This window comes from Tenrec ecaudatus, chromosome 12 (genome assembly GCF_050624435.1).
Source record: "Tenrec ecaudatus isolate mTenEca1 chromosome 12, mTenEca1.hap1, whole genome shotgun sequence".
Taxonomy (NCBI): domain Eukaryota; kingdom Metazoa; phylum Chordata; class Mammalia; order Afrosoricida; family Tenrecidae; genus Tenrec; species Tenrec ecaudatus.
In genome coordinates, this window is record NC_134541.1 from 108,040,552 (window position 1) to 108,058,203 (window position 17,652).

Sequence of the window (17,652 nt, forward strand, 5' to 3'; positions counted from 1 at the left end):
GGTAGAAACTCATGAATAAACTACATTTCCCAGAATGCCTGGCGCGTCCTTGGGATTTCGTTAAAGCGTTCGATTGGTTTCACAGAAGAAGTCCTGCCTCTTTCGGCTCACGCAGACCAATCACAGAGCAGTATAGCATCTACTCCGTGGAGGGGGTGTGGCGGGCCGCTTCCCTTGCTATTCTTGGCGGCTTCGGCTTTGGGTAGTTTGGGGTCTTCGGAACTTCTAGTTGGCCCCGTCCCTTGTTGTCCGGTATCTGTTGGGCCTCGCATTTTGCTGCTTCTGCCCGGGTAGAGCGAGGCTTTCGAAGACCGTGAGTCCCAGGCCGGTCAGTGGGGGCTGGTCTGGGAGTCTGGGCTCTCGAGGTTGGCTGGGAGAAAGGAGCAGTGGGCTCAGCTCTTCAGGAAGTGTGGGGAAACCTTAGAGCCGACCGGGGCGCGAAGGAGCCCTAGGGTCTAAAAACTCCATTGTTTTGTCCTGTCGCGCCGTGCACACGACCACCCCCTACCCTCCAGATGGCGTCCACGCTCTCTGCATCGCGGCGCAGGTGAGGCGAGGTCCTCCCATTGGGGTTCCGGTGGTACTTTCTGGCCTCTGCTCGTGCACCTTTGAGGTGCACCTGTGATGGCGGGAACTGGTCTTTGTTTCGGGGTCGGGCGCACAGAGCGAACGGTTTATCGGGCTCTTCTCAGACCACTAGATGCGAGGAGACCAACGTAACGTTTCTCAAACGTCCTTTTCTCAACACTCCTCAAATAGCGGGTTCTTTTGCTTCCTTTGTTGAATTACAAACAACAAGCCTCGGGGTTTATCGAAGTCTGTTGATTTCTAGACTGGCAAACTTTGAGGGAAGGCGGAGAAGTGGTCCTGGATGACGTACAACAAAACCCGCCGCCGTCGAGTCGATTCCGCCTCTTCAGCGACCCTTTAGGCGGGATTAATGAGGCACTTCAGCCATGTTTGTCAAAGGGGACAACGTTTTTCTTTATTATGCCGGCGTCCCGAGTGTCAGCTATGGCCTAACCCTCTCTGGCCCTTACAAGCTATTCTACAAAGGATTTTTATATTGTACAGTTAAAGGGATTGGAGCAAGCTGCTGGTTATCCCAACGTTCTTTCCCAGGCAAGGCCAGGTGGGGGTGGGGTGAGGGTAAGATGGCAGTTCTGAGGTTAACAAAGCAAAGTCGGCGCTACCGTGGCATATCGAGCGGCACGAGCAATGAAGGTTGTGGGTAGAAAGGGAACAGCAAAGAGAAGCCTGTAACCCTCACCCACTCATGACTTTTCTGGGGTGCTCCGTCTTTCCTTTCCCTTAGAACGTGGTATAACTGTTTCCTCCCCCAGGAACTGTTGTACCTTTCCTCTCCCAGAAAACAGTATAGCAGTTACAGAAACTCACAGGGACAGTTTTACCCTATAAGGTAGGCATCAACGCAATGGCAAAGTGTTTGAGAGATTTTTTGGAGTCCTCAAACTACTCCCTCAAGTTATCCATGCTATAGCAAAATGTGGTGAAGAAATTAGATGGTGCCCGGCTATCATAAAATAGCATTTGGAGTCTTAAAAGCTCGTCTCTAAACTCACAATCTAAATGAGATGTCAACTAAATCCATATGGAAGAAGCACACCAACATTAGTCACCGAAGGACTGTAATTCATATAACCTGAAATTGAATAGTATGAGAGCCTAAATTGTGAGAATCCGGTTTGCAGAAGGCTATGGATGACAGCGGGAGTCCAAGATACACTTGTGGAAATTACATAGGAAATAAGTCTCTGGTGATTTCCCTCAATTCATAAGAGATGGATGGGAGGAAAGTGGTTACTAAAGTGCATTGGAGAAGTAACTGTAGCTCAAAAGAATAAACCTGACACTTGAACAGTTAAAACCTTGTCATTTGGTCCCCACCGCTGATGCACATTAGACCTGATCTAGTTATCAACATTTTTCGGTTATGTTTTGTTTGTTCATATTGGGGTTTATTTCAGATGTGAGTCATTGGATTTGTGTTACATGTTTTTCTGTTTATGAAACTCAGGGATAGAAAGTAGAAAAAGGGCTTATGGGGGTTACAGCAGTGGTGGTGGTGGTGGGGGGGTAAATGGGAGCCAATGTCAAGGAATCCAGGTAGGAAAAGCATGTTTGGGAACTGATTATTGTAGCAATTGTACAATATTGTTTGATGTGATTGAACTACAGAATGATATGAAATATGTTTTAACTCCCAATAACAAAACCAAAAATATATCCATCTACTTTTCACGGTTTTTGTCCTCCCAACCTTTGAGAACCCATTTTTACTTAATGTCTAGCACTATGAAATTTTCAACCCCAAGTCCGTTTTTCCTTTGTATCTGACGTTTTTAACTTTTTCTCAGTCCGTCTTTTCTGAGTGAGGCCTGGCTCTCAGGCCTCGTATAATGAGATATTATCTTACATTGTTTCAGGGATCAGTGTTGTTTGAGGATCTAGCTATGTATTTTTCTCAAGAGGAGTGTGTGAGTCAGAGGTCCCTCAGCAGTGATGCCACAAAATATCTTGAGAATGTGGCTTGGCTTGGTAAGGACATTATTTTTTCCTGCATTGTTGGCTTGTGATCAGTTTAGGGTTTGGATTTCATGGCTCATCCATGAAGTGAGATCTCAACTCTGGATGATGTATGATGACATAATAACTTTTATGGGTCAACAAATTTCAAAGTGAGTTGATTTTTTTTTTTTAAAAAGCAAAATTCAGTCTAATAAAACTATTGTCATTTTGCACAAGACATAATTGGGTCTGATAATCTTCATAAGTACAGTGTTACATGGGAAATCTCATCAGTACCGATTACCATCACTTGCTAACATTGGAAATTGATCTCTCTCTTTTTTGGGGGGGTGGGTTGTAAATAATGATTTACTGTGCTTTGGTGAAAGTTAACACAGAAGGCTAGGTTCCCATTTGACAATTTTTGTGTAAAACAGTGACATTAAAGTTTTCACAATATGTCAGTGTTCTCTTGGTGTTTCTCTAGTTGAATTCCAGTACTCTGGTTTTCCTGTCTTCTTTTTGTTATCTTTGCTTTAGAGTAAATGTTGTCTTTTTGGTCTGATAGATGGTTTTATAGTAGAGGCCCGTCTTCCTTAAAAGAACCCCTGGTGGTGCTTTTGCGTAAGAATTAGGCTGGTAACCACAAGGTGAGCAGTTCAAACCCAGCAGCTACTTCGCAGGAGAAAGATGAGGTGATCTGCTCCTAGAAAGATTTACAGATTCCGAAACACAATCTAAGGTGATTATGAGTCAGAATGGACTCAGTGGCAGTGGTAATAACCATTCTTAAGGGAAATATCCTTTATTTTGTTTGCCACCCTTTTGGTAGGTTATTTCAGGTAGGGTTGAAGTTGTGTCTCCAGGTAGTACTGGTTTTATCTTAATGCAATGCCTTTCTCAACTCAGAGGAATACCCCTATGTCTGAGTATATTTTATGCCTAAGGTTGAGTAATCTTTCTCCTAACTGCTTATGTATATTCAACATTTCTTAATTATGCTAATTTTTCCATCTTCTTCAATGTCTAGAGCATTTTTGTGAAATCTGTTTTAACATCTTTCTAATGATTTTAAAGAGCCCTCATGGTGCACTGGTTAAGTGCTCAGCTAATACCAAAATGTTGGCGGTTCAAACCCACTAGCCCATCCTTGGGAGAAAGACGTGGCAGTCTGCTTCCTTAACAATTTACAGCTTTGGGAAATTCTGGGGGCAGTTCTCCCCTGTCCTAGAGGGTTGCTATGAGTTATAGGTGATTCTGGCAGTTGGTTTTTTGTTTTGTTCTTGGTTATTGTTTGTTTCTACTAATTTTATAATTTGTGTAATCTGGGTCTGTTTCTGTTGAATTTTTCTGTAAGTTATGGGTTACCTTTTTCTGCTCAGTTGTCATCTGAGTTAGCTTGAAGGATGGAGTCTTTTATAGATTAACTGGAAGACCCCACCCCTAGACAATGTCTGCCAAGAAGATCTTCCGTATGCATTCTGATGGACTCTAACTCAGTGTAGTTCTTTGTGCTCTCCTCCTGCAGGCTCACCTTTGAGAAGCTCGTCAAGCCTAGTGGCTCATGATTTAGTATGTTATCCGTGTCTGAGTTATAGGCTAATCCACCTACCCTAACTGTGTAACTGCCTTAGCTTGTTTCCTTAGTGCCACTTGAAGGTGTTGTCTGTGGTTTGCTTTTATCAACAGCAGTAGAAGGCAAGAATGAGATTAATCAACAGTTCAGCCTAGAATCTACGGAACTTGAAGAACTTGCTCCAAGAATGTACTCCATTGCTGTGCCCCTTTATCTAGTATCCAGAAAAACCCACTGAAGATGAAGTTGGAAGTGCTGAAGGGACAGTAACAGGGGGAACTTAAACTTGCAACAGAAGATTCATAAACCTTTTGGTTACCATGGAAAGCCACACTCCATGAGTAGACCTTTCTCAATGTTTAAGAACCCAAACACTTTCTGAAATTCTTGAATTTCCCTGTGAAGAAGTCAAAAAGGAACAAATTCCTGAATGTGATCAAAGCACCAGTGAAAATCCAGACCTTGCTTTACATCCAAGAAGCCATTCAGCAGGAAAAAGTTATAGACGTGGTGACTGTGGGATAACTTCAATCATAGAACCAACTTGAGGGCATGTAGGAGAATCCATACTGGAGAAAAACCTTATAAATGTCCTGAGTGTGGCACCTGCTTCCGTCAGCACCCACATCTCTCTCGCCACATGAATGTTCTTCTAGAGAAAACACCCTGTACCTGTGGGATATGTGGGGAAGGGTTTACGTGGCTCCCAAGATCAGAACAGCACCAGAAAACCCTCATTTCACACTAATCCTGTGAGCATGCTGCGGGAACTCTCCCTTCCTAGGAGCACACACACATCAGCAGCACACTACCAGAGTGAGCAGTGGGAGCGCTCTCACACTTTGCCCTCCCAAGAAGGGTGAGGAAGTGAAGGAAGGGGATTCTGAACAGTCCAGTGATCGTGGGGAAAACTTACCATCACACTCAGAAAGCAAACCCTTAGCATGTCCTGGATGTGACGCCACCTTGCCGCTTCTCCCTGACCTTATTTCCCACCCTAACGTTTATGGGGGAAGAAAACATCGTAAATGCAAAACACAAGCAAAAAGCTTCATTTTGGAATCAGAACTAACGCAAGCCATTCCAATTCCATTTTTATAACCCTGGAAGAATTTTTAAATTTAGTTTGTGGTCTGTTTATAGTAAAATGAATGCTAACATTAGCATTCTTTTAATTTTATTTACGCATTTAAAATAAACTTGCATGGGATGCAGCGCTATGGGAAAATTACTATATATTTTTTACTAGTTCTGCAGGGAGAATACCCTGAGAATAAATAATTTTATATTTGCTTTTTGCTATGATTATTAGCTTAAAATATCTTTGAAATTAATATTGTTCTACACGCGGATTTCTAGAGAAGTTTAGAAGCATTTTCTTTTTCCCTGTGAAAAGTGAGCGGGTTTGTTAAGCATCTTGATGGCTGTTAATATCCATGGAATTCCTGTTTTGTGATTCATTCATTTGCACAGTGTTTTTCAGTCTGACTACGGCCTTTTTCTGGTACTTGGACCTGCGGAGTGGTATCTGGAGGTGGTGTTATGTCCAATTTTTCTAAGATGATCCTCCTAAGGTGATTTGCTTCCAAGTCTCTGCTGAAGCATATTGTGTGCCTTTGCCTTGAGTCGTAGTAAGTATTATTTAGTGAAAGGAATTCTGGTGGTACAATGGTTAAATACTCCATTGCAAACTGAAAGTTTGGTGGATCAAACCCGCCAGCTGCTAAGGAGAAAGATGTGGCAATCTTTCTGGAAAGATTAGAGCCTTGGACACCTTTAGGGCAGTTCTACCGTGTCTTGTGTCTTGTAGGGTGACTGTGAGTCAATTGTCTTGGCAGTCAGGTCCGTTGAAGTATACTCGTAGAGAAGGGAAGCATTTTTTCCACACCTCAAGATGAACAGTCAACCTCCCGGATGAGGCTTTCTTACTTTCAACCGTTCCATTTTCGCCGTTTCCTTTCTCTAGATTTTGGGGAAATTGTGACAAAACTCAGTAACAGATGAAAAATATGGCCTTTTTCATAGAAACACTGCCAGACACTTGCGTGTAATCAAAATGGCTTTTTGGGTAACATTTGAAAAAGAAAAGCCAACCCTAAGTGTCAGTTACTGTGAAATAGGCACATTTCAGACACTGCCTTATTCTACTCTTGGACTTACACGTGTTCTGGAATATGACTCAAGCAGCTCTGAGCCCAGGGAGTGGGGAAGGGAGACTCTCAGCCAGTGAGGGCCATCCTGCCCCCTCCCCCACTCTTTTAATGACAGTGCCAACTGATGGACATAGATTCCACAAGATGATCATAAAGGAGATACTATTTGTTAAACCTACCATGTTGGGTGCTATTAACAAACACTGAATAGAGTTATTACTTTGCACTATTGGTTAATTATTGTCTGCAGCTTGGGCTGTGACACACTCTCAGAAGTGAAAGTTCTGTGCCAAAGAAATGTATTTAAACACATTTCTTGGTTTCTTGAAGCAGTGATAGCAATGTGTATCCAACAAGTCTTTAATGCGATTGCTGAATGTCAAGGTCTGTTAAAACAGTTATTAATAATGAAATAACTGTATTCTAGGGCGATTCAGATATAATCATTAAAGTAAGGGATTTGGCTATTCTCAAAGGATTTCCACTTTTTAAAAAGGGTTCTAGGTACAGCATTGTTGCTCGAGGTAATGGGCTATTCATCTCTCTCCTAATGTAGAAAACAACTAACCCAAAAAAGGAAAACTACAAATGACACTTCGCAACTTTTGACTCTTAGGATTCCCCTTAAATGGCAGTGTTCTAATGACTACAGCATAACCCCAAAAATGCAGCTTTTCCTCCAAGTAATCTCCCCGTTTGTCTCATATCGTACAAGAGGGGTGTGTATATGTAACATTATCGTTTCTCTGAGTAAAGTGTATTTTGAATTGTTCGTTAAGTCCATCCCTGTGGTTTTAGGAGGAAAGTGGATCTTTCCAACCCCATCCAACTATGTGTGTTGCTCTTTTATACTTGACATTCCTCCATGTGTTAAACAGTTAAATGAGCCTGTACGTTTGTGAAAGCCTGAGAATATGCTCCGATCTCAGGTCTGGATACCTGAAAAGAATGGATTTGCATTTGTTTAATGTTTTTAAAACATTCTCATCAGCTTTATGGGTAGTGATTCTGCCCATCTAATGTGCAATTTGACATTTAATAAATATTTTTGTATAATGATAGAAATGAATTGAATTGTGCTTTTTTCTTAGACTTAAGGGGTTTTTGATATATTTCTTTGGAATGCACAAGAGTGACAGGTTGTGCCTGGGGAACAGAGTGAATACCACTGTATCGATTAAATGAACATGGAGGGTTGATTCTGGAACTCAGAAAACTCTACATTATTCTGGGAAAGCAATAGACATCGAAGATTGCTGTAGTCAATTAAACAATGCATCCATGGCCTGTGTGGGTCAGGGCTAGAAGCAGGGGAGGCGGAAGTAAGGTTTTGTGCAAGCTCAGAAACGTCTTTAAAAAAAAAAAAAGGCCTTGAGGCTCCAGCTCGGCCCTTTGCTGCCATTGAAAGTACCGACGAGATGAAGGGCTGGAGAGCAGTGGCATGTGCAAGCTCAATTCCAGTTCCAGCTGAGACTTCCCCTTGAAGTGGCACCTCCCTCTGGGGAGGGTGGCCGGCTGCGTTGGGCTGTTGATTTACAGCCGGAAGTTCTGACCTGGCTTAGGTGATGGGGTCTTCATGATTGCCTGTCCTGGTGAAGTGGTTATGTATTGGGCTGCAACCCATAAGGTCAGTAATTCGAAACCATCAGCCACTCCGTGGGAGGAAGACAACTGTACTCCCTTCACAAGTTAGTCTCAGAAATCCACTGGGGCAGCTCTACCCTGTCCTACAGGGTCACTATAAGTCAGAATCTAATCGATGGGAGAATTGAGAATTCTTGCAACACCTGTGAACTCGCTGTGATCCCGGATCAGGGACTCCAGGAACTGACCATCTGACCAGCCATGCTCCTATTTGGGTGGCAATGTAGAGCCAAGGGCCTACCCTGCGAATGTCTCCATCAACCAAGGATGCTTTATACTGCTGACCCTTCTAGGTGACTTTCTTCTAAGCTGAACACCAGTGTGCAGTTGAAGTCTAACGTGCTCTTTGGATTGAATTTTGGTCTCATTTGGGTATGTGGTTTCCCAATGCGGTTTCACTACTCATGAACAGTTTAGAGCAGATCTCTCCTCTCCTGTGCACTCCTGGCCTCTACATTGAACTAGAGATCTTCCTAAAACTGATTGTGCTTTTAACCCCAAGTTGCAACCCCTCCACCCCCCATCCACACAATTGTTCATGCTACAGAAAGAGACTTCCACACATCCCAAATCCTGAACATGGCTTCCTGACTACTTTGCCATCTTCAATTCCACCAGCTCTCTTTCTTCTGGCTGTTATTCTTCCTTACAGCCACACTTCACATTTTCTGTCAGTTGGCCAAATATATCAGTAATTTGAGAGACGTGCTGGTTTAGGCACTGTTTTTTCCTTTAGAACCTAAAGGGAAAATAATCTCTTACAAAGGGAAAATCTCCCATTGTTTTAAAAGAACTGAGCACCTAGGAGAGTAGCTCCAGGAATTTGGGGGGCAGCTATGACTACACTTAAAAGAGGAGCAAATTCAAACCTGCCTCCCGAGGGTACCTGAAGGTCATCTCTGGCTCACCCCAGGGTGAATAATCCTCTGGGATATAACTTAATTGTACCCATTGCCTCCGATACTGCAGCCTCAGGTGATGCAGATAAAAACTGCAAGGATACCATTATCAAATGTTTGAAAATGTTAGGATGTGGAGATACTGGAAGCCCCCCATATTCTGCTGGGGGAGTGTAAAATAGTACAGCCACTTCACAAAACATTCTGGTAGTGCCTCACAAAATTGAAGTTACCATATGCCTCAGTGATTCCATCTGTAGGTGTATACCCAAGGGAAATAAAAACTCATCCACACAGCAACTTGTACACCAATATTTATAGCAGCATTATTCAGATAAGCAAAAGGTAGAAACCCAAATGTCCATCAGCTGATGAAGGGATACACAAATACTCATATAATGGAGTATTACTTGGAAATAAAAAGAAAATACCGATACAGACTTCAACAAGACTATAAACGTTGACAACTTTATGCTAAGTGAAAAAAGGAAGGTGTTGAGGATAGTCTGGAATGGGGACTGACTCTCCATGATTACATGGTTTCTTTGGGAGCTGTGGAAAATGTCCTGAAATTCGATGGTGGATAAGCACTGTGAATATACTACCACCACTGGATAGACGTTTTATGCAATTTATGGGACAGATGTCAATAAATTGACCAAAAATAGTATTTTAGAAACAATCAGGACAAAATTCAACATGGTCCATGGAATGGTTACTAGGGAGTTGGTTCCTTTTGCTGGTAATATGTTAAGGGATAGATTTATGAAGTCTTTAGTTTCTGTAGACTGAAAAATGCTTTTCAGATAAATCTGTGAGGTCCAGATTCCCCACATGTCCAGTGAGACTTCTCCTCTCCTCTCCATTTACCTGAGTCCACTCCAAAGACCAAATAACCTACACAGGATTACCACCATAAGGATAATTACTGGGGAAAGTCCAGAAAAGGTCACAAATAGAAGGGTTGCACTTATATTCTCTTACATTGGGGTTCAGCACACAGTAGCTGATTGCAAACCAGGTCGACATTCTGTGCGGAGGTCCTCTGATGGAGTCCCACATTGGCAAAGGGACTCAAGGAGCCTCTATATTTGTAACAGTAAGTACATGTCCGTAAATGAAGCTCAGTGCCCAGGTGCCTACTTCCTTAGGACACTACTCACCTAGAGCCGAGTCTTTCAGCTGCTAAAGTTAGCACAGCTGGAGGGGAGGAGGAGCAGGAGAAGGAAAGGAGTGGGTCACACATTTGAAAACCTACTGGAAATAGGAGTGATGTTTGGAATGGTGATTTTGTCACAGTTACTCAAGGACCGAACAAGTACTCAACAACACAAGATTCAACAGGAGAAAACACTCAAGACATCTTTATTCTTTTTCAAGAACTTCAAAACACATTGTGGAAACAGAACTCTTATTTCAGGAAGAGAGTTCTTAGCCTCCAACTCTTTTAAATAAGAAAAATGGGAATCTATGTTTCTTCCCTTTGGGGAAAGAACTTGAGTTAAGCTAGATATGGATTGTCTAACAGTAGTTAGGAAGGTGATCTTGGATGAGGCCACTGAGCTTGGCAGAGGTTTTGGCCTTCTGCAACCAACAGATCTCAAGCAAAATGGGTCTGGAGGTGGGAAGGAGGGTTCTCAATTACTGAACACCTACTTCTTTTGGCCTGGGACAGGCCAAGTCCAAAAGCTATAAATTATGAGAAAAAATTTAAAGTCTTTAACAGTCTTTTTCTAGTATATGGTAGGATTTCTCACCTCAATAACATGTCTCTTGGCTGGAGTTGTGTGGACTTTCTAAATGAAAGATGCTTTAATATAAAAAAGATCATATGCATATATAAATATATGTCTATATATACACTTTTTAATAATTTTTATAAATGCACCTATTAGTTATTTGGAAACAGAAACATGACACACGCTCATTTAATGTAATCCATTGTGTGAGCAGCCAGGAGTTATATCAGGGAGTTACACTCCAATTAACTGTTGCCTCAAAGTGCTGGTGGATCACCCAACTTTACTGAAGAAGTATGAGCACGATAAAAGATTGTCTGGTGTGATAGCAACTGCACTACTATGTGTAGAATTTATCCTTTAACTTATTTTAGAGGATAAAGCAAAAGGGAGAATATTTAACAATAAGAGGAGCAGGATCATCCTGTCTCTCCCACGGTATTTACTCCCATCTTTCCAACAGAAATTGTAGTTCTTCTTGACCCAAAGCACAAATCTGCCACCTCTTTATCCTTGACACTGTGTTTGGGTAAGTCCCTGGTCAGCCTTTTCTGGGTGTCTTCACACTAGGGAAATACATACCATCACTTCCTCAGGGACCTCTTTCTTGTAAGTCACACAGTCTTAGTGATTTACATGCAGGACGAGGAAGGAGAAGTACAGAGCCCTTCCTTTTCAATCGAAAGGCTGACACTCTGTTATACTCCATGGTGAAGTCTTTGATGCTTGTGAAGGTTTGACTTCTGGCGAAAGCTTTTCCCACACAGGTCACAATGAAAAGGCTTCTCTCCAGTATGGATCCTTTGATGTAGTTGCAGGGTTGACTGCCGCCCAAAGCGGTTTCCACACACTTCACACGTATAGGGTCTTTCCCCTGTGTGGACTCTCTTGTGTCTTTCTAACTCTGAATTAAATGAGAAGCTTTTCCCACAGTGATCACATTTATAAGCTTTCTTCGGGTGCCCAAGATGTTCCAAGTGATTGCTTTTCTTCATCTCCCTCAGTAGGTGGGTTTTTATGGGGGTGGTAATATACTCCAGTTGCCTGCAATGTCTCTGGTGGTGAGTGAATGGCTTTTGACCATTGGTGGGGCTGGCATGTCTTGGTGATAACCGGGGTTCACTTATATTCACCCCTCTAGATTCAGGACTCTGCAGACCATTCCCTTTGGATCTGTCAGCTGAGATTGCACAAGGCTTTGTTCCTTTAATCCCTTCCTGTTGTGGATTCTCCTTGTTGTCATTTCTCATTCTGGTGGCCTCTGTAAGTGGAAAAAATATGTTCTATTTTCTGGGCTTTGAAGAAAGAACCTCAGCAATATAGATAATATATTACAGTATTTCTCTAAGTGTGGTCCTCTACTGGCCATCTTTATGAGACTCAACTGGGGTATCAATCAAACAAGTAGGCTCCCCTGACCATCCCCCAAGAATCTCTTGGGGGATGGAGGGAGGGCCTGGAAATCTACACCAGAAACAAACTGCTGGAGTGATTATGGTTTATATTTAAGTTAAAACACAAGTTTTCCCACCTACACACTCTTTCCTACCTTTAGGAAAAGTTTAGAAATGGAGGAACATGATAAAGAAAATCCATCGGAACTCATTATCAATGAAAGAATGTTGAAATTTTAAAACTGAAATTTGTTGTACTGAAGTTATTTTAACAAATATCCATAATGGAATTGCCAGCCCATTTTCTCTTTAAAGGACGGTAAATTCTGTGACCAGTGTTTTCATTCATTACAAAGTTAACAATACATGTGTTTGGAAGCCAGAAAATGGGCTGGACAGATATTCTAATTACAGACTTCTTTATCTTCTGACTCCTAGGGTGCAGGGTCAGCAGGTGGAAGATCTAAGCAGCACTGTTCAGCAGGGCTTCTTGCAGTGTGGAAAATGGGTATGGGTCCAGGTGTGTTGTTTAATGTAGCAGCTACTCATCACACATGATAACTGAGTACTTGAACTGTGGCTAGTGTGACTGAAGATCTCAACTTCATTCGACTTTAATAGAATTGCCAATCCACAGAGATCTATGTTCAATTTTTGACAAGGGTGCCAAGACAATTCAATGGAATATTCACACACAAAGAAGTGAATTTCAACCCTTATTTCAAAGCTTAGTATTAAAAAAATAGTAACTCAAAATGAATTAAGGACCTAAAGGCAAGGGTTGTCACAAAAGGACAAATAGTGTATGATCTCATTTTTATGAAAGAAGGAAATAGAAACCAAGGATGATTAGCAGTTATCAGAAGTGGGTGGAGTTGCTAACTAAAGTGTTGATTACCAGAAGTATAGTGGGTTACTTGTTGGGCTGTTAGCCACAGGTCAGCAGTTTGAACCCACCGGTAGCTCTTCACATGGTAGATAAGGCATTCTGCTGCTGTAAAGAGTTATAGCCTTGGAAACCAAGAGGCAGCTTTGCTATGTTCTATAGGGTTACTAAGTCAGAATCAACTGGATGACAGTAAGTTTAGAAGAAAAGAGGAAGAGTTTATTTGCAGGACGGGGCACTAAAGTTATGTTAATGGAGGCAAATAATTTGGCAAAGGAGAATCAGAACGGTTGTACAATTTGAAGAATGCAATCAGTGTTACAGAATTGTGTATGTAGACATTGCCAAGGTGGTGTATGCTGTTATGGACATTGACACCACAATTCAAACCAAACCAAACCAAACAAAACCTCTACAGCACAAATGTTGAAAGGAGCATTATTCTTAATAGCCCCAAACTGGAAATAAGCCAAGTGTCCACCAACTGATGTGGATAAACAAAATCTGGTATATTCATATGATGAAATAATAAAAAGAAATACTAATTTTGACTACAACATAGATGAGTCTTAAAAACATTATGTTAAGTATGAGAAGCCAATCACAAAAGATCGCATATTATACAGTCTATTTATATGAAATGCCCAGAATATGCTTACAACCATGGAAAGTGGAATTGTGGGTTGCCAGAGGCTTCAGGACAGGGGAGTAGTAGAGAGTGACAAGCTGGTGAGTATGGGTGTCTTTTGGAGGAGTGATAAAAAATATATGGAATTAGACAGTAGTGATGTTAACATAACTTTATGACCATACTAAAAACCACTAAATTACATACTTTAAAAGGTGAATTTAAAAGCATGTTAATGATATTTCAGTACTAAAAACTCAAACAGTCTTATGTGGCTAGTGGCAACGACTGGACACTGAAGCTCTAGGCCTGGTAGATTTTAGAGATGGGAAAGAGTAATTCGCCCTCTCAGGAATCACATGTGCACACACACCTAGCTGCCTCTGCTGAGGCAGAAGTGAATGTGTGTGGTCCACTTTGTTTTGGACCATGAAGACTAGCTTATGGGGCAGGGACCTCATAAGCTTTTATTGCTATCCTGGGCCAAGTCCCTTTCCTGAGTTCCAACATGTTTAATTGATTGTAACATATTTAAAGGAACAAGGCTCTAGTGTTATAAATCTCGGCTCTAACTTGTTGATTGCATCCTGCATTTACATGACCATTGTATACATGGGACCAGTACTTACATCTGGACAGACAGGGTAATAGAAGAGGAGGTGGTGGTAGAAGATAGTATAAAGTGTGGGCTCTTTATCTAAAAGGAATAGTGTTTAGTGACCTATTCATGGGGCCATTTTATGAGCTGAAACTTCAGCCACAGTTTGGATTAAAGTTCATCAGTGCTCATTGTGTGCATATTTGGATCTATCTTCACTACAAAAAAAATCTTTAAAAGGAACAAACAAGTAGGTACTGGAATAATCCTGTTGTGCATTTGGTTGCCAAATACTCATGAGCCCATACTTATTTATATTCTCACCATTATTCTAATTAGATTAAAAAAAAAGATCTATGATTACATACAACATTCACACACACACACACACCCCACACACAAACGCACCCTGCCCCCGGACAAAGCTTTCTGGAATCATGAGGTCTTCTGCTGTATATGAAGGCCAACGAGAAGGCGAGAATGAGTACAAAGTGTTTACCTGTCTCATCCAATTTAGGGACTTGTTCCTGGAGGAGTTGGGATTTCTCCCCGTGATGGTGACTCAGCTGGTCCTGAGGTTCTGCCTCAGAAGACTCCTCCAGATATTCTGGTAATTCCTGTTCTCCTAGTTGAGCTCCAGTCTTCTCCAAGAGTACCTTCTGCCCCTGCATACAGACGGCCACCTAGGGACAAAGGCCATCAGGTCTATAAGAACTCCGACTAAGGACTGGCTGAGGGCAGCTTTCTCTCTCCTTGCTCCATGATGAGCCTGCTACCTTGAGAATTACTGATACAAGCCTGGAGGTCCGCTGTTGGAGAGAACCGACCGCTTTCAAGGAAGCAAAAGGAGGGACACGCAGAATGAGACTGCTATAAACCAGCTAGCATGGTGTTTCCAGGGTGGCTGTCCCTAAAGCTTGGACCTTTCTCATTGTCTGGAATTTTCAGGAATCAGCGGAAAATTAGAACGAAGACACTGGGGTCAGTTATGACACTGGCACATCAGAATCCCACCCCGCACTCTCCTCACCTAGTAGGAATGGTAACCAGTATGATGAGGAGGAATTATCAACCACTTATCTAATAAACTGTTCTGCAAAGGCAGAGATCCTGGTCGGGAGATCCCAGCAGTAGCAGACTTGAAGAAGATTGCCCCATACCCCCTCCTTAACCTCCCTCATTCTCCACAACATATGGTATTCATGTCCTGCTTAGGCCCTGGCGTGGGTCTGACTTTGGGGGCCAGTGCAGGTAAAAAGGGATAGCAACACTGGCCAGTTAAGCTGTACCTTCCTGATCCAAAGGCTAAGAACTCTGATTATGGAAAACTTCAAGAGGAAGTGAGGGCAGAGTTGACAGCTGAGATACAAGAGCTTTCAGACTTCTTTCAGTGGGCATGAGGTGTTTTGAAGACTGCAAGGGCTCTGATGAGGCCTTGGCTTCCTCTCTGGAGTGCCAGTGGCTACATTTGCTGAAACCCCGGCACAACGTGCTGGGGGTTCCTAGACTGAGGTGGAGCCACTTTCAAAACCATCTAGTCCACTTTTAGACTGTGTCTACCTGGGAGGTGAGGAAGGGTGGCCAGGGCCCCAACGCTATCCAGAGGAAGAAGAGATGCCGGGGGATTGAGAGAGCAGCCCTTCCTTACCCACTGCTTTGGTCTCTTGGAGGCTCTGTGAAACTCTTCCACCAGGTCCACCATCTCCTGGCTGTTCGAGGGACATCTTTTCCTGACCCACGTCTGGATCTCTGGCGGCAGGATGACCAGGAACTGCTCCAGTACCAGAAGCTCCAGGATGCGCTCCTTCGTTTGCAGCTCCGGCTGTAGCCAGTCCCGGCAGAGCTGTTCAAGGCGGCACAGCGCCTCCTTGGGTCCAGACACTTCTTGATAAGAAAGCTGTCTGAAGCGTTGGCGGGAGAGCTCAGGATCCCGGCAGGTACTCTGCAGCGGAGGTTCCCGTCTATCTTCCAATTTTGCTATTATGTGCCGCTCTTTTTCGGGGGAATCTGGCGAGGGGGGCTGCAAGCTCAAAGTTATCTCCATTTTCGCCGCCATTTGGGGTATCTAAGAGAAAAGCTGGAGTCTCTGTTGGAATGAAGAGAGATTTATGAAAGGATATGACAATACTACTTCATGCACAACAGAAGACTTCCCCAAAAGAGAACGTACAGACTGAGCAAACAGAGTTGGCAACAATCTTTGACAGGGGACTAATCTCTAAACCAAGCTCTAAAATGGTCATTGGAGAAAAGCAAATGAAACAGCAATGAGATATCACCTTACTCCAGCAATAAAGACAACATTCACTTAAGTCAGAAAACAACAAATGCCTCATACTCTGCTGGCGGGACGCTGTACATTAGTGCAAGTACAATAGGAAATGGTATAGTGTTTCCTTAAACAGAAGTAGAAATATGTTTTTATCCAGCAATCTGACCACTAGGCAGATATCCTAGAGAGATAAAAGCCATGAATAGATGTATGCACCGCACGTGTTCATTGCAGCATTACTCAAAAGCAAAAGAGAAGGAAACAATATGTCATCAATGGATAAATGGGTAAACACTATGGTGGATTAACACATACAAAGGAATTCTATGGAATGCTAAATACTAACAAGGAATCTGCAAAACACCTCAGAATGTGTGTGAACATGGAGGACATTAAACTAAGTGAAATAATCACAAAAGGAAAATTATGTTTTGAATTCACAAATATAAAAAGTCAAGGAAAGGCTGACAGACAGAAAGAAACAGTCTTTGATGATTACCAGGGATGGGAAGTAAAATTACGAACTAGATAACAGACACATATTCATGTGAGTGAAAGAGAAGACAATATACAAGGGGATGATCAGCCCAACATCCCTAAGGCAAAATAAGAAATTGAGGTGCTTAAGAGTTACCCACAATAAAGTTAACTAAATAAAGTTAAAATAGTGTGTGTAACACTATTACACACACAATCCTGCAACATTAATAATAACACACAGTAATCTGAGTGGATAAACAGGCAGACAGACAAGCTGAACAAGTATGGGTAGGCTTACAGGACAACACCCATGATTTGGCAGAGGTTATTTCCACAAACTTGTATGTCCTATAAATATATCCATGCATGTAGCAATCAAGAGACAAAGGTATGAAAACATATCCATGATCGAACACCACTGGGCTTGGGAATTTAGGAACACAGTCTTGGAGGGCAGCTAAGTCAGTGGGCATAGCAGTTCACATTCATAAAGCTCTACATCTATAATGGTTAGTCATTAGGACCTTAAATGCTAGAGAACAGCCATCTAAAATGCTCTTGGCCTCTCCCTTACTGACCAAAGAAGAATGAAGAAACTTCAGACACACAGAAATAGTCCAAAGGCCTAAAGGACCATACAAACCTCAGCCTCCTCCACTGAGAGACCAGAAGAACTAGATGGTGCCCAGCCACCACGATAAACCACTTAGAGATCATATTGCAAGATCCTCGATAGAGTGGAAGGAAAATGTGGAATAAAACTCGAAATCACAAAAAAGACCATATGACTAGTCAGAGACTGGAAGAGCCCCGGAAATCCTTACTCACCCATCCAGCCTGGAACTGCACTCAAT

The 17,652-nt window shown here is 42.4% G+C and overlaps 1 protein-coding gene across 4 annotated transcripts in view; it reads right to left on the minus strand.

Annotated features, from left to right (window-relative positions):
* Nucleotides 1-9,131: 9,131 nt before the first annotated feature.
* Nucleotides 9,132-17,652, minus strand: part of ZNF174 (zinc finger protein 174) — a 33,912-nt gene continuing 25,391 nt past the window's right edge. For 3 of the 4 annotated variants that reach the window (XM_075564382.1, XM_075564381.1, XM_075564383.1), the window contains 3 exons: nucleotides 15,695-16,132; nucleotides 14,546-14,729; nucleotides 9,132-11,801 (listed from right to left, as the gene is read on the minus strand). In XM_075564382.1, the coding sequence (XP_075420497.1) occupies nucleotides 11,239-11,801; nucleotides 14,546-14,729; nucleotides 15,695-16,102 (1,155 nt within the window). In that variant the 5' untranslated portion in view covers nucleotides 16,103-16,132 and the 3' untranslated portion in view covers nucleotides 9,132-11,238. The remainder of the gene's footprint in view (nucleotides 11,802-14,545; nucleotides 14,730-15,694; nucleotides 16,133-17,652) is intronic. The other variant, XM_075564380.1, reaches the window with a different exon arrangement.